Here is a 26985-nt window from a genome sequence, read left to right as displayed (position 1 = left end):
TGTTGACGAATTCTAGTTTATGGAAGTAAAAAAAAAAAAATCGAAAGGTAATTAAAATCCAAACTCATTCAAAATAGGTGGAACTCCGACTTGGGTACCGCCTCTCACCGAGAACATGTTTTTACGTATAGGCCTAGTAGGCCTATCAGTTTACCGACTTCTGTTTCACTAACAACTAACCTAAAAGGTGTGGACCCAGAACAACGTGCTTGAAATTTAATTGGACATGAGCACGAATATAAATTAAAACAAATAAATATATGTGATATGAGGTCCAGTATATGTTTGACGAGTTTAATCTCACAATTGTCCGGAGAGCATACCCGGCCCCGGCACCGACACCCCTCCCCCCCCCCCCCACTCTCGCCGATGGCACCCCCATTTTGACTGACACTACACCCCTTTTGATGTACATGTACTAGTATTTAACAAAACATGCAGGGATGTCTTAACGCACTAATTTTTAAATTCTTATATTCACCCTCGATTTCATCTTGACTTCAGCTTGACTTGTGATAAAATTTCAACAAAATACTGAATTTTATTCTAAATTTTAATATTTCCTTCCTATGATATTGGTTATCTTTGCACAACATTTTTTTTATTACACTGTGTTTTAATTTAACTTAAGAATTTTTATATTGATGTTGATAATCACTTCGTTTACACATTTGCCTTAGTTTTACACAAAATAGCCAATGTATTTGTAGTGCTTGGGTGTCGTTAAACATGCATGTATCCATGCATCCATCATCCCCATCTATCAACCCACCATAAACTCTCTCTCTCTCTCTCTCTCTCTCTCTCTCTCTCTCTCTCTCTCTCTCTCTCTCTCTCTCTCTCTCTCTCTCTTCTTCTCCATCCCTCCCCCTCCCTCCTCCACACAGAACTTGACATTTTGACCGAGATACCACATTTATGGTTGACATTTTGTCCACTGACATTTTGTCCGTTGACATATTGACCACTGACAGTTTGTCTATTGACATTTTGACCGCTGACATTTTGTCCATTGACATTCTGTCTGCACACCATTTCGGACATATCCTTAATTAGAAATGTCAAAGTTCTTCCACCGAAAGTAACAAATTAAATGTCATTATCACTTGACCCACACGCTTTAAGTTACACGTACAATACAAAATTGAAAAATCGTTTCTAGGCATCGCAAGCTCACAGGTCTAAGTAAACAAGGGGAATTATACATGTTGTATATGTTAACATATGATGACATCGCCAATACTAAATATCTGCACTCCTTCAGGGCCCCATTTTATGAATCGATCTTAGCGCTAAGATCACCATAAGTGCATAACTTTGTACGATTACGATGATCCTAGCGCTAAGATCACTGTAGGCTAAGTGCATAACTGTGTACGCTTACGGTGATCTTAGCTTGTAAGATCGCTTCGTAAAACGGGGTCCGGTCCAAGATCTTGGTTACAATAGAATTAAAGGGTCTGCTGCATTCCAGAAATTGTTTTGCAATGAATGAAAACGTTAGATACAACACAAAACATCAAATAGACATTTTGAAGACTAAAACCGAGTACTAGCTTTGATACCCCTGCTGTGTATGAATGGTTGGTCTATTTGGGTAATGTTTAAAAAAAAGAAAAAAAAAAGCATTAAAAAAACAAAGAAGGAAGAACATCCGTTTGTGAAGGAAGATGCTGCAAGTTTGTTCCAAAATTAATGCCCCTTGTCCGTCACCCTCCAGTCTCGCAATACAGTGAATCAACGACTACTGGGGTTGCAGGGGAGTGGATAGTTCGAGTCATCTTCAGCCCTCCCCTTATTAATATTGATATGTCTATCAATAAGGGAAAGGCTGTAGGTGACTCGAACTTGGGAGTGAAGGCAAGACAGTCTCTTCAACTGTCTACCTGTACCCACTTTCTATATTGAAACGTGTAATAATATTATTTCTTAATTTTTATTTTTGTTTACCTTGCCTATATTAAACGACTACTAAAATTCAATATTACAATGTTAAGCCTTTAAAATAAAGAAACGTAGACAAATTAAAATCCTCAACATATTCGTTCCGTTTCGTTCCATTTCCGTTTCAGATTTTACCCAAACTCTACGTACGTTTATCAAGTAAAAGTTACGAAGAAGAACCAGTCTAATAATAATAAAATAGAGTTATTGTTCTTGCCACAATGGCAGACCGTTCAGTTTTTCTGTTAATGGCCAGCGGACAAATTGAGACAGCAGAGGTTAGAGGAGTGATTCGTTTTTAAAATTTTATTTAAAAAATAGCATTTATTTGCTAGTTAACACATACCATATTTTGCAGATACTATATTTAACGTAACTGCCAATAAATTGTTTGGTATATTCGGTTGCCACTGTAAACAAGATGCAACATGTTTATTAAACTTGCACTAACTTACTACCGCAAACATAATCATAATACTTAAAAGTTAAAATGAAATTTTCGTAAAACATTACGGAAAGCTAAATAAAATAGTTTTATCATCATTAGTTGTTTTAGTTAAACAAAATTCCCATCACTTCCTAGTTTTGAGAATGTTTTACACATAAAATGGATCAAATGTGGATTATGTGCTTTATCATAGATAAAGCAGGGGCTATATCGTGATTCTATCCCATACGGGATTCAAAAAATTTCCATTTATCGATTGGTTTAACCTTTCATTTTATCAAGAGTTATCTCTTTATAAGAGATGTCTATCAAGAGTTATCTCTTTATAAGAGAAGTCGACAGTAATAATTTATTGTAAATAGCATTAAATTTATGTTAAACATATGAACACGGGATAGAATCACGAACAGTATAGTGTCATTCACTACATATTTTGCCATATATAACTTTGTTTCTTTCGATGTTATCAAGTGTCTTAAAAGGGTTTTATTTTGGGGACTATTATATAAAAAAAGGGGTTTAGATATTTTTTGGGGGAAAAGAAATAAAAATATCATTAAAATTGTTAAACAGTATACAGTGTCATTCACTACATATTTTACCATATATAACTTTGTTTCTTTCAGTGTTATCAAGTGTCTTAAAAGGGTTTTATTTTGGGGAATATTACATTAAAAAAGGGGTTTAGATATTTTTTTGGGGAAAAGAAATTAAAATAGCATTAAAATTATGTGAAACATATCAACACGGGATAGAATGACGAACAGTATATAGTGTCATTTACTACATATTTTTCAGTATATAAGTTTATTTCTTTCAATATTATCAAGTGTCTTAAAAGGGTTTTATTTTGGGGACTATTATATAAAAAAGGGGGTTTAGATATTTTTTTTGGGAAAAGAAATAAAAATAGCATTAAAATTGTGTTAAAAATATAAACACGGGATAAAATGATGAACAGTATATAGGACGATGACATTACAATTTTTTCAATATTTTACGTTCATTCACACGGGATAGAATAACGAATAGTATACAGTGTAACTCACTACATAATTTTCCATATATTGAGTGGGATTTAACATTTTCATTCTATCAAGAGTTATCTCATTATAAGAGACGTCTATCAAGAGTTATCTCATTATAAGAGACGTCGACAGTAATAAGTTATTGCAATTTACTTTCATTCACACGGGATAGAATGACGAAAAGTATATAGTGCCACTCACTACATAATTTTCCATATATTGAGTGGCATTTAACATTTTCATTCTATCAAGAGTTAACTCTTTATATGAAACGTGGACACTAATCATTTATTGCAATTTACTTTCATTCACACGGGATAGAATGATGAACAGTATATAGTGTCATTCACTACATATTTTGCCATATATAACTTTCTCTCTTTAAATGTTATCAAGTGTCTAAAAAGGGTTTTATTTTGGGGACTATTATATAAAAAAGGGGTTTAGATATTTTTTTGTGGGGAAAATAAATAAAAGTAGTATTAAAAATATGTAAAACATATAAAGACGGGATAGAATGACGAACAGTATATAGGATGATGACATTACAAATTATATATAATTTACTTTCATTCATACGGGATAGATGATGAACAGTATATAGGACGATGACATTACAAATTATATATAATTTACTTTCATTCATACGGGATAGATGATGAACAGTATATAGTGTCATGTACTACATAATTTTCAATATATAATGTTCATTCTTTCAATGTTAACGATGTATATAAAGTGTATTAAAAGAAAATACATTAAAAATCTGTTAAACATATAAACACGGGATACAATGACAAACATTATATACAACGATGATAATACATGTAATAATAATAGTTTAAAATTGCCGTTCATTCACACGGGATAGAATGACAAACAGTATATGTCACTTAATACCGTCTACACGTGGAGTTTAAAGGAACATCGAAGTTGAAAATCCAAGGGGATGGTGATTTTTTTTTTTTTTTTTGTAAAATATGTCGTTGATGATTCTGATTTACAAACCTTTGACTAAAAATGTGTTTAAATTTTTAAATTAAAAAAAATAAAATAATTGGCAATAAAAGGAAAGGAATGAAACCAGTAAAGGAAAACGCATATAGCTGTTGTGAAAACGGATTTAGGTTGTATCAAAAAATAGGTTGTATGAATTTTTTATTTAATATAAATTATTTTTATTATATGGATATAATTTGTTTTATTTGTATTAATTTTGGTATGGTAATTTGGTACATATATTTCTTAATTGGTATATAATAATTTACTTATAAAGTAAGCTTTAAAAAAATTATTATTATTATATTAAGGATAAATTATTTAAGAGTTTTGTTTTAAGCAGTCATGAGTAAACTATATTAATTAAAATTGCTGAAATATTTTGTATTACTTCGAGATGGCAAAAGGTACCGTGTACGCCTAAATTTATATTGAGTAGATCAAGATCATGTTTTTCGTACGTTATTACTTTTGTAGTGTTGGTTTCGCTTGTCCAAATTCTGATCGTTGTTTGTTTAGGCGTCAAGGCTAGAGTGTTAATTTTTTAGTGGATGGATTTTATTTTAATTGCTAAAACCAAACTAATTAGTTATAATATTAATGACATCTGAGTGGAAAATGCATGCAACGGATATGATGTCACAAGCGTAACCAGTTTTCTTAGAATTAGCATGACTACATATAGTTCTGTCGCTCATCAAATTTGCCAATTGCAAATTTTAAGAAAATTGGCAAATATTATATCGGAAAATAATTGTGGCTTTTATTATTATTTTTTGTTTAGATAATTTGTCAAAAGTTTCTGCTTACCCAGAGCTATATTTAGCTAGTTACATGTACATCTGCTAGCCAATGTAAGTACTTGGTTGTAATTTTTAGAGCTTCTAGATTGTGGTAGCCCCACTCCCATGGCTAGTGATATTCAATGTTGGGCTAGTAAATAATTACTAATGCCATGCCCGATGGCTAGTGATTTGTTTTTGGTCAAATGTTGCAGTTAAGTCTATTTTGTAAATACATGTATGAACATCCTGCCCCCACCCCAACCCCCAAATGTTAGTGTTTTTAAGCTCTATCTCCCTCTTTAGGTGACATATCTGATTATTACTATTATTTAGTAAAATTGTATTAACTTTAAGTACAGTAGAGCTAGTGAATTTTTAATTGTGGCTAGTAAATGTTTTAAATCACTGATCCCATGGCTAGTGGATTTTTAATTGTGGCTAGTAAATGTTTTAAATCACTGATCCCATGGCTAGTGAATTTTTAATTGTGGCTAGTAAATGTTTTAAATCACTGATCCCATGGCTAGTGAATTTTTAATTGTGGCTAGTAAATGTTTTAAATCACTGATCCCATGGCTAGTGGATTTTTAATCATGGCTAGTAAATGTTTTAAATCACTGATCCCATGGCTAGTGGATTTTTAATTGTGGCTAGTAAATGTTTTAAATCACTGATCCCATGGCTAGTGAATTTTTAATCATGGCTAGTAAATGTTTTAAATCACTGATCCCATGGCTAGTGGGTTTTTAATCATGGCTAGTAAATGTTTTAAATCACTGATCCCATGGCTAGTGGATTTTTAATTGTGGCTAGTAAATGTTTTAAATCACTGATCCCATGGCTAGTGAATTTTTAATTGTGGCTAGTAAATGTTTTAAATCACTGATCCCATGGCTAGTGGATTTTTAATTGTGGCTAGTAAATGTTTTAAATCACTGATCCCATGGCTAGTGGATTTTTAATTGTGGCTAGTAAATGTTTTAAATCACTGATCCCATGGCTGGTGGATTTTTAATTGTGGCTAGTAAATGTTTTAAATCACTGATCCCATGGCTAGTGGATTTTTAATTGTGGCTAGTAAATGTTTTAAATCACTGATCCCATGGCTAGTGGATTTTATAAACATTCCAGAAGCCCTGGATTTTTATGGGCATATTTTTCAAAGTATAATCTTTACATTTCAAAACAAAAATCAATAAATAGTGTTGGTGTGAAGCTACCATTATTATACTTTGATAATCCTTTTTCGATATAATTATGTATTAGATGTAATTCGACTACTGTTAATAATTAATGTAATCCTCTAGTTAAGTAACTCATGTAAGCTCAAACTGAGAAAACCAAGACCAGTATTGATTTATTAGGCAAAACTCAAAGAGCAAACTGCATTTTTTGGGTTATATCTGAACTTTTTGGTAGCATATTATGAAGTGGAATTGAGGAATAAATTGACATTAAATTGTATTAAATCTTTTAAAGATACATTTATTAATATTTATGTTTAAGAGTAAATGAGCAATAATGAATGGAAGTTAAGTTTAGTTTTAAAATTTTAGGTTCTGATCTTGCAGACCTGGCCTGATACTTATATAAAACTTATAGTTTAGACTTCTGTGATACAATAGAACAGAACAGATGCTTGACAACACCCCAGCATGACATCTCATAATAGAAAGAAAGAAAGAAGTGTTTTATTTAACGACGCACTCAACACATTTTATTTACGGTTATATGGCGTCAGACATATGGTTCAGGACCACACAGATTTTGAGAGGAAACCCGCTGTCGCCACTACATGGGCTACTCTTCCGATTGGCAGCAAGGGATCTTTTATTTGCGCTTCCCACAGGCAGGATAGCACAAACCATGGCCTTTGTTGAACCAGTTATGGATCACTAGTCGGTGCAAGTGGTTTACACCTACCCATTGAGCCTTGCGGAGCACTCACTCAGGGTTTGGAGTTGGTATCTGGATTAAAAATCCCATGCCTCGACTGGGATCCGAACCCAGTACCTACCAGCCTGTAGACCGATGGCCTGCCATGACGCCACCGAGGCCGGTCTCATAATAGAGTCTGAGACTTAAACCATGGCAATGCCATACAAATTATGTGGGTGTGATGTCATCGAAAATATGAAAGTTAAAGTGTGTTTTGTTTAACGACACCACTAGAGCACATTGATTTACTAATCATCAGCTGCTGGATGTCAAACACTTGGTAATTCTGACATATAGTCTTAGAGAGGAAACCTGCTACATTTTTCCATTAGTAGCAAGGCATCTTTTAAATGCACCATCCCACAGACAGGATAGTACATACCATGGCTTTTGTTATACCAGTTGTGGTGTACTGGCTGGAATGAGAAATAGCCCAATGGGCCATCGATGGGGATCAATCCTAGACTGACCGCACATAAGGCAAGTACTTTACCACTGGGCTACGTCCCCCCTATTAGAGATATGAGTCTAGACTCTAAGAGTTTTATTAACACAGGCCCAGGGGCCTAATTCACTAAACTGTCTGGTGATGTCAGAGGTCAAATCCAGGATGGGCGTGCCTGAACCTATTTTTGGATATTGGCATGTAAAAAGAGTTCCCATACCCATACTAAACTGTTGACATTGAGATCTTGCAGTGCAATACAAAAAGACTTGCAAGGAATTAGAATGATGTGATGTTGCTTAAGAGAGCTTACCGGCCTCAGTGGCGCAGTGGTTAAGCCATCAGACTACAGGCTGGTAGGTACAGGGTTCATAGCCCACTACTTGCTCAAACCCAGAGCGAGTTCTTACGGGTTCAATTGGTAGGTGTAAGGCCACTACACCCTTTTCACTCTCACTGACCAACTAACAACTAACCCACTGCGCAGGACAGCGTGCTTGAACCTTAATTGGATACAAGCATGAAAATAAGTTAAAATTAAATGAAATAAGAGAGCTTTGTAAATTAGGCCCTTGATATCATGAGCTAACAAGTCTTTCATTACTAGAATTTTGCAGACATTGCCGTGAAAAAAATTGAGGGGTATGATTAATTGCTCCCTTAACTTAGAATATGGGGAGCCATTTAAGATATATTGATACAATATAAATTTAAATGCTAAGGGGAGGTAAAAGTTACTGGCCTTGAACTAGTCTCAGGGGAGTGATGGGGAGCTGGAGTGATAGCTCCCAGTAAATGGCGACGTCTGATTTTGTACTGACCCCTTTTGACCCTTGCCCGAATTCTTCTTGTGCTCACCGACTGTAAGAGCCACTGGACTAGAAACTGGAAGTGAGCTAAATTACGGCCAACTAAGTCAAATCAGTCAAATAACTCCAATTTAATTTTGATGAACTGTTCCAAATTATGCATCAAAATTACCTCACGAAATTACACAACCTATTTCATTTTGGACCTAATCCTACGGGTCATTTGCAAATTCAATAGCACCAAACCCCCCCCCCCCCCCCCCCCCCCCCCCCACTACCGACCCTGGTCGGGCTGCTTGTGCTCCCTTGCACATTCCAGCTTGGGCGATCCCCTCTCCCACCCATTCCCTAAACCCTTTCCTGTTCTGGATGGAGGAGCCGGCTTAAGTCATGACAGGTGTGTGCTACAACAGCTTGCTCTGAATGTGCACGTAAACGCCTCTGACGTGACCTAAACCTGAAGTACACAGCTTGTTGCTTTTACCTACTACTGGCTGATAATGTTTATCGGATTCTTTTATGTTATTTCTTACTTGAATAACGGAATATTTAGACATTCCATATAGTTGTCCTATTCTGACATGCATTTTGGTGTATGTAATAGATAAAAAAAAAAATTGATGTTTGTAGTAGCATTATATCTTAACTCATAGTAGGGAAAATGGTTTAACAAAGAGAGAGACAGAAAAAAAAGAAGATACCTACTTTTTTGAGTCCATTCCAAACCTTTAAATCCTGTTTATGGTATACTACAGAACCGTGCAAAAACAACACTAAACTAAATAAATAACACTGTATTGTTACCACCCCCACACATCCAAAGATTATAAAGCATTGTTATGGAGAGTGGATACTTCATTACTAAGTGAAGTATAATTTAAGACAGTTTATTCATCAGTTTGAGGGCATGACGTAACCCAGTTGTCGGTTTGTGTTATCCTGTCTGAGATGGTGCACATAAAAAATCCCTTGCCACAAATGGAAAAATTTAGCAGGTTTCCTCTCTAAGACAGTATCTTAAAATTACCAAATATTTGACATCCAATAGCCGATGATTAGTAAATCAATGTGCTCTAGTGGTGTTGTTAAACAAAACATACTTTTAACTTTTGTCATTTTGATATAAACACAATGTCAACCTCAGTCCTCGTGGCTTGATGCGAGCAACTGCTCATTTTTGCATATTCTTGTGCAAAATGTTTTCCACATAGTTGAAAAACTGCTTGCCCCATCACCCGCGGATATTGCTAATTTATGTTTTTCAAAATTACTGTGAAAATGACACTGAGATCAATTGCTCACCCACATAATTTCAGGAAAGCTGTTTATTGCTCACTATCGATTTTCAAACCATAAGAACCACATCCTTTATGGACAGAATATTTTTTGTCTAAGACACTTACTTGTAATATTTTACTGAAAAAAATAAAAATTATGCTAGACGTTGACTATTTTTCAAGGTATGTACGTTTTCTGTTTTGCATAAAATTAATTTTGTGCAACTAGTAGTACAAACCTCAGAGAAATCTGAAACACTTTGGATTTGATGAATTTGATATTTACGCAAAATGTTGTAAGTAATGTGTAAAGTTATCTGTTATAAAAAGTTGTAATACTAGCAGCTGAAGATATTTTATGCTGATAACTATGTATTGGTTGAACAGCTTTTATTTTTGTCTGATTTCAGTTTCCAGAATTTGACGACATTTTCCTGAAATACAGCTTTGTGCAAGGGCTCGACTGGATGATTACATCTGTAAGTTATTAATTTAATACTTGACTGAAGAGATTTGTTATAGTCATTTACAATCTGGGCTTGTTTCCTTGATTTAAAACCTGACTTTGAAATTCTGACAACTCAGCCGGTATAGAGTTTTTGTCGTTGATTAAGTCGTTGATTAAGTACCGAAATAGAAAATGTGAATTGTCGGAAATTTTTTTTAATCCATAGATGTGTATGCATTAGCACTGGTGCAACAATGACGTAGGGTCATTGTGATCTGAACAAATTTCCTTTTTGACATGGAACGTTTCCTTAACTTCAGATGTGATTGATAATTGTACAATGGTTTGTGAGTTGGAAACTGAAGTTTTAAAGTGTTTTTTTTTTCAACCCACAGAAGTTGATTGATGGTGATTAAAAAAATAACGTTACTAGATTTCATGGGTTATTTATTTCTGAGCATACGAATGTTTGTTGACCATGGAAAGATTAATTTTTGATCTAAATATAGCTTATGTGAAATGACGTGACCTTATCTTGCACCTGTCATCTTTCAAACTTGAGATTGAACATTTAGAATAAGATTAATTTTTTTATTATTGAGCCTGAACTTAACTACATTTATTCCTTGTTTTAAACAAATGATGACAGTGTATGTTTATTCATTCTTCCATCTATTCATCCATCTATTTATCCATCCATCCTTCCTTCCTTCCTTCTATCCATCTATCATCCATTCTTTCATCCTTCCTTCCTTCTATCCATCTATCATCCATTCTTTCATCCATCCATCCATCCATCCATCCATCCATTCATCCATACCCACCCATCCATCCGTCCAAAACCCACCCACCCAGTGGCCACCCATCCATACATCCACACACACCCAGAATAAATACCTTTTTCCTACACTGTACCCATTGGACTATTTTTCGTTCAAGCCAGTGCTTCACAACTGGTATAACAAAGGCCGTGGCATATACTGTCCTGTCTATGGGATGGTGCATATAAAAGATCCCTTGCTGCTAATTGAAAAAAGTAGCCCATGAAGTGGCGACAGCAGGTTTCCTCTCTCAATATCTGTGTGGTCCTTAACCATATGTCTGATCCCATATAACCATAAATAAAATGTGTTGAGTGTGTTATTTCCTTTCTAACTTACACTGTTCTTTGTATGTAGACTCATTCTTTCCAGACTTTGTCCTTAGTCATTCAATATAATGAGATATTTTTGTTGTTACTTCCAGGGAATTGAAAATGGCATGACTCAGATAAGCAAGAAGAGCCGTGATCAAAAGCAGATATTTGTTTACAACTTCCCATTGGATATCACATTTAAAAGCACAAATCCATATGGATGTAAGTTTTTGTCTCAATATCAGTGTTTGTGTTTACATGCACATGTAGCTATACATATAGCTCCATTTATCATAAGCTGCATGTTTATTTATTTATTTATTTATTAAATGGAACTAGATTAATCACAAATTTTACACCATAAATAAATTTTAAATTTTTAAATTGTTTTCTTAAACCAAACCGTTTTGTGGTAGGCTGTAGCATGTGCTATCTTGTCTGTAGGATGGTGAATATAAAAGATCCCATACTACTAAAAATGTAGCAGGTTTCCTCTCTAAGACTAAAAATGGAGAAAACTTTTGTTTTCTTTTTGTTAGATTTCATTCAGAATTCTTATTATGTTACCCCAAAATAATTCCCCCCCACTGCAAGCTGTCCCAAAATACAAACATTCACCAACTGACCTCATACTGTTAAAGAAATTCTTCTTTTCTCCATAAATGAATCCCAGTACCGGTATTTGTATAGTTCAGTTTATATAAAAAAGTGACAAACTCGGTCAATTTATTACGAAGTGGTAAGCCCATTTTTTACATTTGTTCAGTGTACTGGTAAGTTGTAAACCGATGGCAAATATGATCAGTGACCTCAATAAATATTTTGTGAAGTGGTAAATTTGGAGGGTGCGGGATGATTATGTGATAGAGACTCATCTAAGGTGCAGGGGGTTACAGGACACAGTTGTTTTTGCCCTTCTAACCAGTGCCTCACAACTGGTTCCTGAAAGGCTGTGGTATGTACTGTCTTGTCTAAGAGAAAATGCATATGAAAGAACCCGTGCTGTTTTTTTTATTTCAAAACTCCAGAGGGATAACTCCAGAAGAATGGGGCTAAATTATGTTTTTTCATCGATATCAGCATATGTGATTCTCAGACTATGCCATTGACACAAATTGTTATACAATCAATTAGAAATTATATTTACTTGAATTACTAGACTTATGACCTGTATTGTCTATTTCACCAAGTTAGACCCTACAAATTGCTGATTTTACCTATTCAGTGTATGTTTTCTTTATGTTTGCATGGAAACCAACCCCAGCCCCAGCATATTTACACCAAGTCCATCATATAACAGTGAGCTCTGTGGTCTAGTGGATAATAATAATAATAATAATAATAATAATAATAATAATAATAAATTTAGTGAGGGTAACACAGTTCGCAAAAGCTAATCTTCCCTGAGGCCCTCAGGTACAAACAATACAGAATTACAATACATACATTTATGAACAATTAGAAAATACATATATGGCAATAAACATATGTACAAATGATATTATTTTAGAAAATATTTCTTGAGTCTATATTTAAAAACAGCAGTATTTTGCGATGATCAGATAGCTTTAGGTAATTGATTCCAAAGTACTGGTCCAGAGTAACTGAAAGCATGTTTAAATAAAGACATTTTAGATTTTGGAATTAATAGATTTCTATCCTCTCCATTTTGAAGGTTGTGGGGATTGTTTTCTCCAACATATATTAATACGTTTGAAAGATAGTTTAGGGCTTCATTGCATAGACATTTATAAATTTGTAAACATTTGTGATGGTGGATTCGTATTTCCATTGTCATCCATTTTAACTGTTTAAATAGTGGGGCAGATGGAGTAATAGGATCTACATCTAATATCAACCTTGCAGCTCTCTTTTGCAGTTTTAGTAAACGTTCTAATCCATCCAAATAAGCTGCTGGACAATCAAGCTAACGACAGTGGTTCAAATCCCATCAAAGCTGGCTCACACATTCATTCATCTTTCTCATCTATCACCCTCTGCCTATCATTCTCATTATCTTAATATAAAAAAACTTTCCAATTTCTCCCACGATTTCAATCTGTTTCCACCCTTTCTGTCAGTTTCCTCTGACTTTGTCTTCTGAGCTGTCCACACCATCGCCTACCTGTCTCATCTTCCTCAACGGGTGAAGTCTTTGTATACTTCCCTGCACCCACGTGGCATCCTCGTCCTCTGCCGCTAATAAAGCTGACCCACGGCACTAATTAACGACAACCGGTAGTAAGGGTGTATAGTAGGTGGTCCATCATTCTCGTCCTCTGCCGCTAATAAAGCTGACCCACGGCACTAATTAATGACAACCGGTAGTAAGGGTGTATAGTAGGTGGTCCATCATTCTCGTCCTCTGCCGTTAATAAAGCTGACCCACGGCACTAACTAACGACCACCGGTAGTAAGGGTGTATAGTAGGTGGTCCATCATTTAAAGCTGACACACGGCACTAACTAACGACCACCGGTAGTAAGGGTGTATAGTAGGTGGTCCATCATTTAAAGCTGACCCACGGCACTAACTAACGACCACCGGTAGTAAGGGTGTATAGTAGGTGGTCCATCATTCTCGTCCTCTGCTGCTAATAAAGCTGACCCACGGCACTAACTAACGACCACCGGTAGTAAGGGTGTATAGTAGGTGGTCCATCATTTAAAGCTGACCCACGGCACTAACTAACGACCACCGGTAGTAAGGGTGTATAGTAGGTGGGCCATCATTCTCGTCCTCTGCCGCTAATAAAGCTGGTCTGACCCACAGCACTAACTAACGACCACCGGTAGTAAGGGTGTATAGTAGGTGGTCCATCATTTAAAGCTGACCCACGGCACTAACTAACGACCACCGGTAGTAAGGGTGTATAGTAGGTGGTCCATCATCCTCGTCCTCTGCTGCTAATAAAGCTGGTCTGACCCACGGCACTAACTAACGACCACCGGTAGTAAGGGTGTATAGTAGGTGGTCCATCATTTAAAGCTGACCCACGGCACTAACTAACGACCACCGGTAGTAAGGGTGTATAGTAGGTGGTCCATCATTTAAAGCTGACCCACGGCACTAACTAACGACCACCGGTAGTAAGGGTGTATAGTAGGTAGGTCATCATTCTCATCCTCTGCTGCTAATAAAGCTGGTCTGACCCACGGCACTAACTAACGACCACCGGTAGTAAGGGTGTATAGTAGGTGGTCCATCATTCTCGTCCTCTGCCGCTAATAAAGCTGGTCTGACCCATGGCACTAACTAACGACCACCGGTAGTAAGGGTGTATAGTAGGTGGTCCATCATTCTCGTCCTCTGCTGCTAATAAAGCTGGTCTGACCCACGGCACTAACTAACGACCACCGGTAGTAAGGGTGTATAGTAGGTGGTCCATCATTCTCGTCCTCTGCTGCTAATAAAGCTGGTCTGACCCACGGCACTAACTAACGACCACCGGTAGTAAGGGTGTATAGTAGGTGGTCCATCATTCTCGTCCTCTGCTGCTAATAAAGCTGGTCTGACCCACGGCACTAACTAACGACCACCGGTAGTAAGGGTGTATAGTAGGTGGTCCATCATTCTCGTCCTCTGCCGCTAATAAAGCTGGTCTGACCCACGGCACTAACTAACGACCACCGGTAGTAAGGGTGTATAGTAGGTGGTCCATCATTTAAAGCTGACCCACGGCACTAACTAACGACCACCGGTAGTAAGGGTGTATAGTAGGTGGTCCATCATTCTCGTCCTCTGCCGCTAATAAAGCTGGTCTGACCCACGGCACTAACTAACGACCACCGGTAGTAAGGGTGTATAGTAGGTGGTCCATCATTCTCGTCCTCTGCTGCTAATAAAGCTGGTCTGACCCACGGCACTAACTAACGACCACCGGTAGTAAGGGTGTATAGTAGGTGGTCCATCATGACCCACGGCACTAACTCGTCCTCTGCTGCTAATAAAGCTGGTCTGCACTAACTAACGCGGTAGTAAGGGTGTATAGTAGGTGGTCTGACCCACGGCACTAACTAACGACCACCGGTAGTAAGGGTGTATAGTAGGTGGTCCATCATTCTCGTCCTCTGCTGCTAATAAAGCTGGTCTGACCCACGGCACTAACTAACGACCACCGGTAGTAAGGGTGTATAGTAGGTGGTCCATCATTCTCGTCCTCTGCCGCTAATAAAGCTGGTCTGACCCACGGCACTAACTAACGACCACCGGTAGTAAGGGTGTATAGTAGGTGGTCCATCATTCTCGTCCTCTGCTGCTAATAAAGCTGGTCTGACCCACGGCACTAACTAACGACCACCGGTAGTAAGGGTGTATAGTAGGTGGTCCATCATTCTCGTCCTCTGCCGCTAATAAAGCTGGTCTGACCCACGGCACTAACTAACGACCACCGGTAGTAAGGGTGTATAGTAGGTGGTCCATCATTCTCGTCCTCTGCTGCTAATAAAGCTGGTCTGACCCACGGCACTAACTAACGACCACCGGTAGTAAGGGTGTATAGTAGGTGGTCCATCATTCTCGTCCTCTGCCGCTAATAAAGCTGGTCTGACCCACGGCACTAACTAACGACCACCGGTAGTAAGGGTGTATAGTAGGTGGTCCATCATTTGAAGCTGACCCACGGAACTAACTAACGACCACCGGTAGTAAGGGTGTATAGTAGGTGGTCCATCATTCTCGTCCTCTGCCGCTAATAAAGCTGGTCTGACCCACGGCACTAACTAACGACCACCGGTAGTAAGGGTGTATAGTAGGTGGTCCATCATTCTCGTCCTCTGCTGCTAATAAAGCTGGTCTGACCCACGGCACTAACTAACGACCACCGGTAATAAGGGTGTATAGTAGGTGGTCCATCATTCTCGTCCTCTGCCGCTAATAAAGCTGGTCTGACCCACGACACTAACTAACGACCACCGGTAGTAAGGGTGTATAGTAGGTGGTCCATCATTTAAAGCTGACCCACGGCACTAACTAACGACCACCGGTAGTAAGGGTGTATAGTAGGTGGTCCATCATTTAAAGCTGACCCACGGCACTAACTAACGACCACCGGTAGTAAGGGTGTATAGTAGGTGGTCCATCATTTAAAGCTGACCCACGGCACTAACTAACGACCACCGGTAGTAAGGGTGTATAGTAGGTGGTCCATCATTCTCGTCCTCTGCCGCTAATAAAGCTGGTCTGACCCACGGCACTAACTAACGACCACCGGTAGTAAGGGTGTATAGTAGGTGGTCCATCATTTAAAGCTGACCCACGGCACTAACTAACGACCACCGGTAGTAAGGGTGTATAGTAGGTGGTCCATCATTCTCGTCCTCTGCCGCTAATAAAGCTGACCCACGGCACTAACTAACGACCACCGGTAGTAAGGGTGTATAGTAGGTGGTCCCATCATTTAAAGCTGACCCACGGCACTAACTAACGACCACCGGTAGTAAGGGTGTATAGTAGGTGGTCCATCATTTAAAGCTGACCCACGGCACTAACTAACGACCACCGGTAGTAAGGGTGTATAGTAGGTGGTCCATCATTCTCGTCCTCTGCCGCTAATAAAGCTGACCCACGGCACTAACTAACGACCACCGGTAGTAAGGGTGTATAGTAGGTGGTCCATCATTCTCGTCCTCTGCTGCTAATAAAGCTGGTCTGACCCACGGCACTAACTAACGACCACCGGTAGTAAGGGTGTATAGTAGGTGGTCCATCATTTAAAGCTGACCCACGGCACTAACTAACGACCACCGGTAGTAAGGGTGTATAGTAGGTGGTCCATCATTTAAAGCTGACCCACGGCACTAACTAACGACCACCGGTAGTAAGGGTGTATAGTAGGTGGTCCATCATTTAAAGCTGACCCACGGCACTAACTAACGACCACCGGTAGTAAGGGTGTATAGTAGGTGGTCCATCATTCTCGTCCTCTGCTGCTAATAAAGCTGACCCACGGCACTAACTAACGACCACCGGTAGTAAGGGTGTATAGTAGGTGGTCCATCATTCTCGTCCTCTGCTGCTAATAAAGCTGGTCTGACCCACGGCACTAACTAACGACCACCGGTAGTAAGTGTGTATAGTAGGTGGTCCATCATTCTCGTCCTCTGCCGCTAATAAAGCTGGTCTGACCCACGGCACTAACTAACGACCACCGGTAGTAAGGGTGTATAGTAGGTGGTCCATCAATTAAAGCTGACCCACGGCACTAACTAACGACCACCGGTAGTAAGGGTGTATAGTAGGTGGTCCATCATTTAAAGCTGACCCACGGCACTAACTAACGACCACCGGTAGTAAGGGTGTATAGTAGGTGGTCCATCATTTAAAGCTGACCCACGGCACTAACTAACGACCACCGGTAGTAAGGGTGTATAGTAGGTGGGCCATCATTCTCGTCCTCTGCCGCTAATAAAGCTGGTCTGACCCACGGCACTAACTAACGACCACCGGTAGTAAGGGTGTATAGTAGGTGGTCCATCATTCTCGTCCTCTGCCGCTAATAAAGCTGGTCTGACCCACGGCACTAACTAACGACCACCGGTAGTAAGGGTGTATAGTAGGTGGGCCATCATTCTTGTCCTCTGCCGCTAATAAAGCTGGTCTGACCCACGGCACTAACTAACGACCACCGGTAGTAAGGGTGTATAGTAGGTGGGCCATCATTTAAAGCTGACCCACGGCACTAACTAACGACCACCGGTAGTAAGGGTGTATAGTAGGTGGTCCATCATTTAAAGCTGACCCACGGCACTAACTAACGACCACCGGTAGTAAGGGTGTATAGTAGGTGGTCCATCATTTAAAGCTGACCCACGGCACTAACTAACGACCACCGGTAGTAAGGGTGTATAGTAGGTGGGCCATCATTCTCGTCCTCTGCTGCTAATAAAGCTGGTCTGACCCACGGCACTAACTAACGACCACCGGTAGTAAGGGTGTATAGTAGGTGGGCCATCATTTAAACTGCAGGAACAGTTTCAATAATGTTCTGCAACAATCAACTATGCATTTTTATAATCAATCATCAGATCTGTAGAACTAACCAATAATGTTCTGCAACAATCAACTATGCATTTTTATAATCAATCTTCAGATCTGTAGAACTAACCAATAATGTTCTGCAACAATCAACTATGCATTTTTATAATCAATCATCAGATCTGTAGAACTAACCAATAATGTTCTGCAACAATCAACTATGCATTTTTATAATCAATCATCAGATCTGTAGAACTAACCAATAATGTTCTGCAACAATCAACTATGCATTTTTATAATCAATCATCAGATCTGTAGAACTAACCAATAATATGTTTTTTTTTTAATTATTATTATAATCGATCATTGGAAGATAACTAATTGAAAGAACCATATCTTAGGCACGACAATAGCCAGACTTTTATAATGTTCTAAGACGATGTTATTCCTTTGTTTGGAAAGTGTGTGACAGGATAATACAAATAATTGCCTGAGTGTGTACTAAATAAATGTCTGTATGTACCTAAGGGCCTCAATTAAAGTGACAGACCCTAGTTTTTAAACACTGTGATATTTGTTTTTGCTATTAGAGCTGTTTTTAATAAATGCAATTAGACATTGATTGCATGTTATTGTTTAGATTATTCGTTTCTGTTCATCCTGGTGTCTGTAATACCATGAAATGCATTTTTTACTCATTCTAAAAACACTTTTATGTCTGAGAAGTAACAGTTATGGAGAATGGACTCTAGTCTATTTGTTGATAGTATTTCCCTATTTCAATATCACAGACTCTTGTTTCACTCTGTGGTAACTGTCTAGATGCGTTAAAGGTTTGTAGATTAAATAAACTTTGTGTCAGTTTTCAAATGTTAAAAGAAGGGTCTGCAACTTTAAAAGTGGTGTGCTAGGTTAGAATAAAGAAACAAATATCCGTAAATACTGCATGAATATTGACAAAGAACATTCCCTAACTTGTAAGATTCATCCGTTTGGCAGTTGCTAGGCGATGCATGGAATTGTCAGACAGCGTACATTCATCATCGGTTTTAACGCCAAAAGTGACCAGTGAAATATGAGGTTATGTGTCAATTGTGTTATAGAATTTGTTCTGATTTCGCAAGAACACGTTAATTTAGTTCCTTGACAGAGAAAAATGTCATCTTGTCAGGAGAGGAAATAGGGAGCACATGTCTGGAGGACAATTTGTCTTTTGCTTTCAATGAAAAGTACAAGGATGAGTGATCATTATTTTAAAAACGTTCCTGTAGTTGTTTCTTTTGTTATTATTATTATTTTTTTTATTAAACTACATAACTACAGCCTGTTCATTTGATATTTATGAATGAATACAAGTTTTTTTTAATGATGGATTTCAGTAATCAAACAGTAATTGTATGGAACTTTCCATTTTTAATTTTACACAAATGTTTATTGATTACTTTTTGTGGTACATTGATGGTTTCCAAAGTGAAATTAATTACCGGTATTAAATTGTTTTCTTGACACACGCATCTGCGGCTGTTACCTTTTTTGCATGAAAGTGAATATAAAACTTTTCTAGCTATTGCATGATTGGCAGCTCTTAATTAAAAATGTGCTGGGGTGTCCTCAAACAAAAACATTATTTCTGTCTTGAGAATTTGTACTCATGAACACACAAATAATTAGATTTTTACTGAAACAGAAGTATGACTAAATCTGATGGATCTAACTATACTCAACAACGAAAGTTTAGCAAATATCTTTTATGACGTCTAAATTTGCCACGGTTGAATAAACTTAAAAGAAAACCAGGTCCTTCTGTTGTGTCAAGGCAAAGGTTGATGAGTTCATGTTGTTTGTAAATGGTAAACATTTCAGATGTGAATACTAATTAATAAAAATAGGTTAGTTTATAAATGTTATGCCATTTCTTTTAACATTAGCTAAACTTTCATTGTTGAGTATACTTTTTATTCATAATAACAGTAAATGACTGGAAAGACCTCTTTACAAACAGACACTAACAAAGTACATACACAATGGTGGTATATACATGTATGTGCAATTTTAGACAAATATTGGTAGCCATTGTTTTTTATAATGGCAGCCATCTTGAATTTGATTTTTCTCTCTGAACACAGTTTTAAGAATATATGTTAATACATTTAAATTATAGTACTGGCATGTAGGTCAAACCTTATTTTGACTGGACTACAATGTCATAAATAAACTTACCCTGAAGTGGCTGGACTAAATCTGCATGTGTTTGGCATGAATCGTAACAAGACAAAAACCTATAATATCATTGCTGTTGGAGATTGAGGACTGAGTTGTGGAGTTGGAAAGCAAACAACTCTTAGATATACATGTAGGGTAACAAAATAAATATCAGAGAGGAAAGGAAAAAATAAAAGTTGTTTATAGGTAATTAAATGGAATGGGGGTGGGGGTAATAGTAAAGTCTATAGTCTGTCCCACAGGGAACGCCTTTTTTCATATGATGTAATTTACTACAAGTTATTTATTTCTGAGCTGACTGGTTTGTAACTTGCACACAAAAATAGTTTGTTTTTCTTTTATTTCCAAAACACTATTACTTTTTTCCTCACGTCAAACCAAAAATTATTTACAAATATTTTTTTTTGAAGAAGTATGAGACGGTTTGAAGGGGTTTCCTGTTAAAAAGAGACCGTGAAAATGTCAGTTTTTAAGGGAGTGTCACTGCACATGTAGTATGATATTTAAAAAACAGGAGATATTAAATAGTGTACCTGTCAGCTGTATGTCATAGTTTAATGTGAATATTTACATTGGAAAATCACTATTTTGTAATGAAATTGTTATATATTTTTATTTTATTTCAGGGCCTCAGTTAGTTATTCAAGCTTTTGGCTTGGATGTGTTTGGAAATGAAGTAATCCGAGGGTATGGAACGTGTCATGTACCGATCGTACCAGGAAGGTCAGTGTCTGTGTAAACCTGCCCATGTCGTACTCTGCTCAGTTATGTTGGAAGGAAGGAAATGGTTTATATAACGATGCACTCATCACATTTTATTTACGGTTATATGGCGTCGGACATATGGTTAAGGACCACACAGCTATTGAGGGAGGAAACCCGCTGTCGCCACTTTATGGGCTACTCTTTTCGATTAGCAGCAAGGGATTTGTTTATATGTACTATCCCATAGACAGGATAGCACATACCACAGCCTTTGATGTACCTGTACCAGTCGTGGGGCACTGGCTGGAGCGAGCAGTTGAGTTGGTGTCATTCAGGTTTTACTTGTTTATGTCTAGGCAGTCTTTGGAATCAGGGATGTGTGTGGGTGTGTATGTGTGGTGGGGGGTAGGAGGTCAGTGTATTAATATTCTACAATTGATAAAATTAAAATATTCCATATTGTAACAGGGCAGCATGCACCATATATCTTTGAATAGCTTGTGGTATTCAGTTTTTAATATTAATAGTGTGTGACATAGCGCAGTGGTAAAACACTTGCCTGATGCATGAATAGTCTGGGATTGATTTCCATTGGTGGGCCCATTGGGCTATTTCTCGTTCCAGCCAGTGCTTCAGATTTTTTTGTCTTTTCTACACGAGGTACACCAAGGTCTTTTTAATGCAGTATTGTTAATAATAGCTGTAAAGAGCTGTGCATATTGAGAAATGCATTTATAGTTATTTTACATCGGCCTTGGTGGTGTCGTGGTTAGGCCATCGGTCTACAGGCTGGTAGGTACTGGGTTCGGATCCCAGTCGAGACATGGTATTTTAATCCAGATACTGACTTCAAACCCTGAGTGAGTGCTCCGCAAGGCTCAATGGGTAGGTGTAAACCACTTGCACCGACCAGTGATCCATAATTGGTTGAACAAAGGCCATGGTTTGTGCTATCCTGCCTGTGGGAAGCGCAAATGAAAGATCCCTTGCTGCTAATCGAAAAGAGTAGCCCATGAAGTGGTGACAGCAGGTTTCCTCTCAGTATAGGTGTGGTCCTTAACCATATGTCCGACACCATATAACTGTAAATAAAAGTATGTTGAGTACGACATTAAATTTAACGTTTCCATAGGGCAGTGGTAAAACGCTTGCCTGATGCACGAATAGTCTTGGATCATCTCCATTGGTGGACCCATTGGGCTATTTCTCGTTCCAGCCAGTGCACCATGGCTGATATATCATATGCCATGGTATGTGCTGTCATGTGTGTGAGATGGTGCATATAAAAGATCCCTTGCTATTAATGGACAATTATAGAAGGTTTCGTTTCTGTCAAAATTACAAAATTAAGTAGCTGATGACTAATAAATCAGTTCTCTTGTGGTGTTGTTAAAAGGACAGTCAACTCAAGTAAGAGCCTTATGTGTTGGAAAGGTGCATATCCGGACCACCAACACATACTGACACTTTAAAAATGTTTATGAAAAATGCGTAATTTTAATGTTAATAAAAACCCTTGATTATTCCTGCTAACTGGGGACAGCCATTTTGTTTTGTTTTTGTGGCGTCCGGTGCTATAGCTTGGGTGAAGTGAAGTCAGCTCCGACCAACTCCTGTATGCACAGTGTAAACAAACGCTCACGACAAGGTGCTTCGCTTTCATCAACCTGACTTGTAAAACATAAATGACTTGATAGAACAAACTATTTAAATAAATATATTTCAATTTGCATCAATAGAACAAAATGGAGTTATAGTATTTTTCACTTTTAAATAATCCAAAGAATTTTTATTTTTATTATAGCTATTGATAGGGTATGTTGGAGCAAAAACGACCACTCATGATACCCAAGTGATAATTTTCTTTTCTGTGGGACTACATAATTGGTCAGTTTTTTGGTTTTAAATGGGAAAGTCTACTTAATCAAGGGTTTTACAGAATTATTTACAGTAATAAAGCAGGACGGCTGATAATGTCCATTATGATTTTAAGGGTGTCTGCGTGGTTATCACACAATACCCTGTGATCTTAAGAAAGAGGCACATATTTTTAGTGTGTCTAGACACGGTGTCTGGGGACCGTCTAGATATACACCTGCCAATCAGGAACCACAGGTACAGGCTACGGAAAGAAAAGACCAATTAACTAAGAAAATACTCTGATTATTATTTTAAGTACGTGAGTTAATTTATGAACAAAACAATACAGTTATTTTGACACTTTGACTATGGTGGTTTATTTGTATTGAAAAATAATATATACTTATTGCTGGCTTACCGTTATGGATATTATTACAGAAGATTGCGATGCATCCGCAAAAATCAGGTACATTTTGTTTCTTCAGTTCGAAGACTAATTCCTGACGTGACACGTAACCACCGGCTCGCCAGACGGCATATATAAATAATTTTTAGTCATTTAGAAATGTTTATTTTCCCTGAACAAAATGTGAAGAGGTAATCTAGGTATTATGAATGATTGTTAGCCAGTCGGCTGTTTGGATGTTTGGACTAGTGGGAAATTGAACTGGTCTGAGGTCAGTCTAAGTATCCTTTATATGGGAAAATTATCCAAGTTTACTTCAGGTTTTTTCACACATACCTAGTATACATGTAATTCTTTTTAGCTTTTTAAAATATATTCCTAATAATCCAGCATATTAAGTGGGTTTGTCTGTATGTGTGAGTGTATATATCTAAACAATAATTTCTTTTTGATATTATTTCAAATGGTTAAATAGAATCATGATATTTCATGTTTTTCACCCATTCCTAATTACATCTGTCAACATATCTGAGTGCAAAATAAACAAACTAATAATTTATACATTTAGTTTCGATGAGATGACAGCAGTGGGGGTTTTTTGGTCTTAGTGGTCGTGTAAATATTGATTCAGATTTAAGTAAACATCAGATGGCAGTTCATTTCCACTGCAAATCACTATTTTATTATACATTGAGATCATTTCATGAGTATGTGCACCATCTGATAATCACGAAACAACACATCTGTAAGTAGTTTTATTTCCTTAGAGTAAGGAAAAATAATGCAATTCAGGAGTAGAAGCAGGATTTTGCTTTGAAGAATATGGAGGGCAGGGGCGTATCCCAGCAGTAAAATGCTCCCTTGATGCGCCGTCAGTCTAGGATCGCTCCCCATCGGTGGGCCTATTGGGCTATTTCTCGCTGTAGCCAGTGCACCACGACTGGTATATTAAAGGCCGTGGTATGTGCTATCCTGTCTTTGAGATGGTGCATATAAAAGATTCCTTGCTACTAATGGAAAAATGTACCGGGTTTCATCTCTATGACTGTGTCAAAATGATCGTATGTTTGACATCCAATAGCCAATGATTAATAAATCAATGTGCTCTAGTGGTGTCGTAAAACAAAACAAACTTCAAAAAATATACAACTTTAAAAAAGCCGGTTTTATATGTAGTAAAAGTATTGTGCGATGGATAGATTTCATGTAAAGGGACTGTGGTCTTACACTTACCCATTGTGTTATTAAAACTTGCCGCTCTTTGTGGAAGACAGTACCCGGCTGCGAACCCAGCCTTATGTTCGATGGCTTAATGATGACACCACAGAGGCTGGTAAGATGTTTCCAAATAATAGAGCCTTTTTTAACAAGTAAAAATACACATTAATTACATTTTCCTGTTTAACAAGTAAAAATACACATTAATTACATTTTCCTGTTAAAACAAGTAAAAATATACATTAATTACATTTTCCTGTTTAACAAGTAAAAAAATACACATTAATTACATTTTCCTGTTTAACAAGTAAAAATACACATTAATTACATTTTCCTGTTTAACAAGTAAAAATACACATTAATTACATTTTCCTGTTTAACAAGAAAAAATACACATTAATTACATTTTCCTGTTGAAACAAGTAAAAATACACATTAATCACATTTTCCTGTTTAACAAGTAAAAATACACATTAATTACATTTTCCTGTTTAACAAGTAAAAATACACATTAATTACATTTTCCTGTTTAACAAGTCAAAATACACATTAATTACATTTTCCTGTTTAACAAGTAAAAATACACATTAATTACATTTTCCTGTTTAACACATCAGTTAAACGTTTATTTTATTTAACACCACCACTAGAGCACATTGATGTATTAATCACCGGCTATTGAATGTCAAACATTTGGTAATTTTTGACACAGTCTTAGAGGAAACCTGCTACATTTTCCCATTAGCAGGAAGGTATCTTTTATATGCAATTTCTCACAGGCTTTGATATACCAGTCATTGGGCACTGGTTGGAACGGGGAAAAACCCTGAGGTGGTTCAATCCTGCGACGCAAGCAACACCTAAGGTAACCACTCTGCTGATTGAGTTAGGTCCTGCTGCATATCATTGTCTGTACCGGTATATACAATGTGGTTTTGGTCATCCTCAATGTTCGTAGTAGATCAAACTTAATTTTACTTCCTAATATATATTTATTTTTTTCTGTATAAAAGTATTGGGAGGTAAAATCAATTTTGGGTTACTGTACACATTAGGATGACCGTAAACACTTTGTATATACAGACACTGATATTCTAAACAAGAGAATGTTTTTTTTTAATGTAATTGTATACTTTGGCAGCAAACTCAGGACCGTCTCTTAAAAAATCCCCCTCCACCCAACCCCCCCTCCCCCATATCCATAAAAGCTTTCAAATGCCACTAACACACTTTCACAAAACAGTAGGATAGTTCCGTAGATTTCACAGAGCTGTGTGTGAAATATATTTTATGCATGGTGACCCCTTTGAAAGAATATGGTGAGAGATTTATGATATCCCACAATGATATCCCAGATATGTTAGAGATTCCTTATAATAAGTCTGATTGGCTTTTCATTTGTGATGACCTACATGTCAAATCCAAACCATCCACTTCTCTTCAACAGGCTACACCAGTACCGTATTTTTCGGCATATAAGCCGCTACTTTTTTTTACTATGAATTGCAAGGTGCGTTTTATAAAATGGTGTGCTTTATTCATGAATTTTACGGTAACCACTGTGTGTATAAACCACACCTTTTTTTCTCATTCTCATAATATAACATAACATACCAAATGACTGGCACTGAAGTATTACAATGGAATGGTTCTTTATTAATAGTCTAGTCAGGCTAGCAATAATACAACACTTGTGTTATTCTGTAGGGTGAAATGAGCTATCTTTTCCAGTCCTCCTCTTGTCACCATTGAGAAATCATCCACCGAAATTAACACTACTGAACATTATTTTACCTTAGATGTATAAGTTATCTGTGCAAGTCCTAGCACCATGAATAACAGTGGCATAGGAAGGTGCCAAAATGGGGGTGGGGGGGCACACTTTTATATTTACACACTTTTACACTATTATAAAGCAAATATAAAGCAAAATATCAGAAAAGTGCCCCCCCCGCTTCCTACGCCAGTGAATAAGTTTAAACAGGGGAAAAAACCTTTAAGTATTTTTGTTTTTACAATATAAAACTTGTGTTTTGAAGATAGGTATCACACAGAATACTACATGCATGTGTGTTAGATACGATTTATCTTATCCGACTCATTTAAGACATATCCTGCTATATCTGATGGCCACTCATGTAGTATTTTCTGTGTAGCATGTGCTAATACACTGTTTACAGCTCTGTGAGTTTTGAATGGTGTGGATAATTGTTATTGATGTTATATCTCAGTGTTTCAAGCACAGCCTGTCGGTTTGAATCAGACGTTTAATCCATCATGAAACTTGTAATAGAGACACAAAAAATTAGTGTTAGCATTATGTCAAGTGGATCAGGAAAACA

At 37.4% G+C, this 26985-nt stretch overlaps 1 protein-coding gene across 1 annotated transcript in view; it reads left to right on the top strand.

Annotated features, from left to right (window-relative positions):
- The first annotated feature begins 2139 nt into the window (after positions 1–2139).
- The window catches only part of LOC121379081 (B9 domain-containing protein 1-like), a 41478-nt gene continuing 16632 nt past the window's right edge, over positions 2140–26985 (top strand). The window contains exons 1-4 of the mRNA XM_041507544.1: positions 2140–2222; positions 10084–10152; positions 11367–11478; positions 21081–21177. Of these exons, the coding sequence (XP_041363478.1) occupies positions 2166–2222; positions 10084–10152; positions 11367–11478; positions 21081–21177 (335 nt within the window). The 5' untranslated portion in view covers positions 2140–2165. The remainder of the gene's footprint in view (positions 2223–10083; positions 10153–11366; positions 11479–21080; positions 21178–26985) is intronic.

The sequence above is a fragment of the Gigantopelta aegis genome, chromosome 8 (genome assembly GCF_016097555.1).
Source record: "Gigantopelta aegis isolate Gae_Host chromosome 8, Gae_host_genome, whole genome shotgun sequence".
NCBI lineage: Eukaryota > Metazoa > Mollusca > Gastropoda > Neomphalida > Peltospiridae > Gigantopelta > Gigantopelta aegis.
This window is presented reverse-complemented; position numbering and strand designations above follow the sequence as displayed.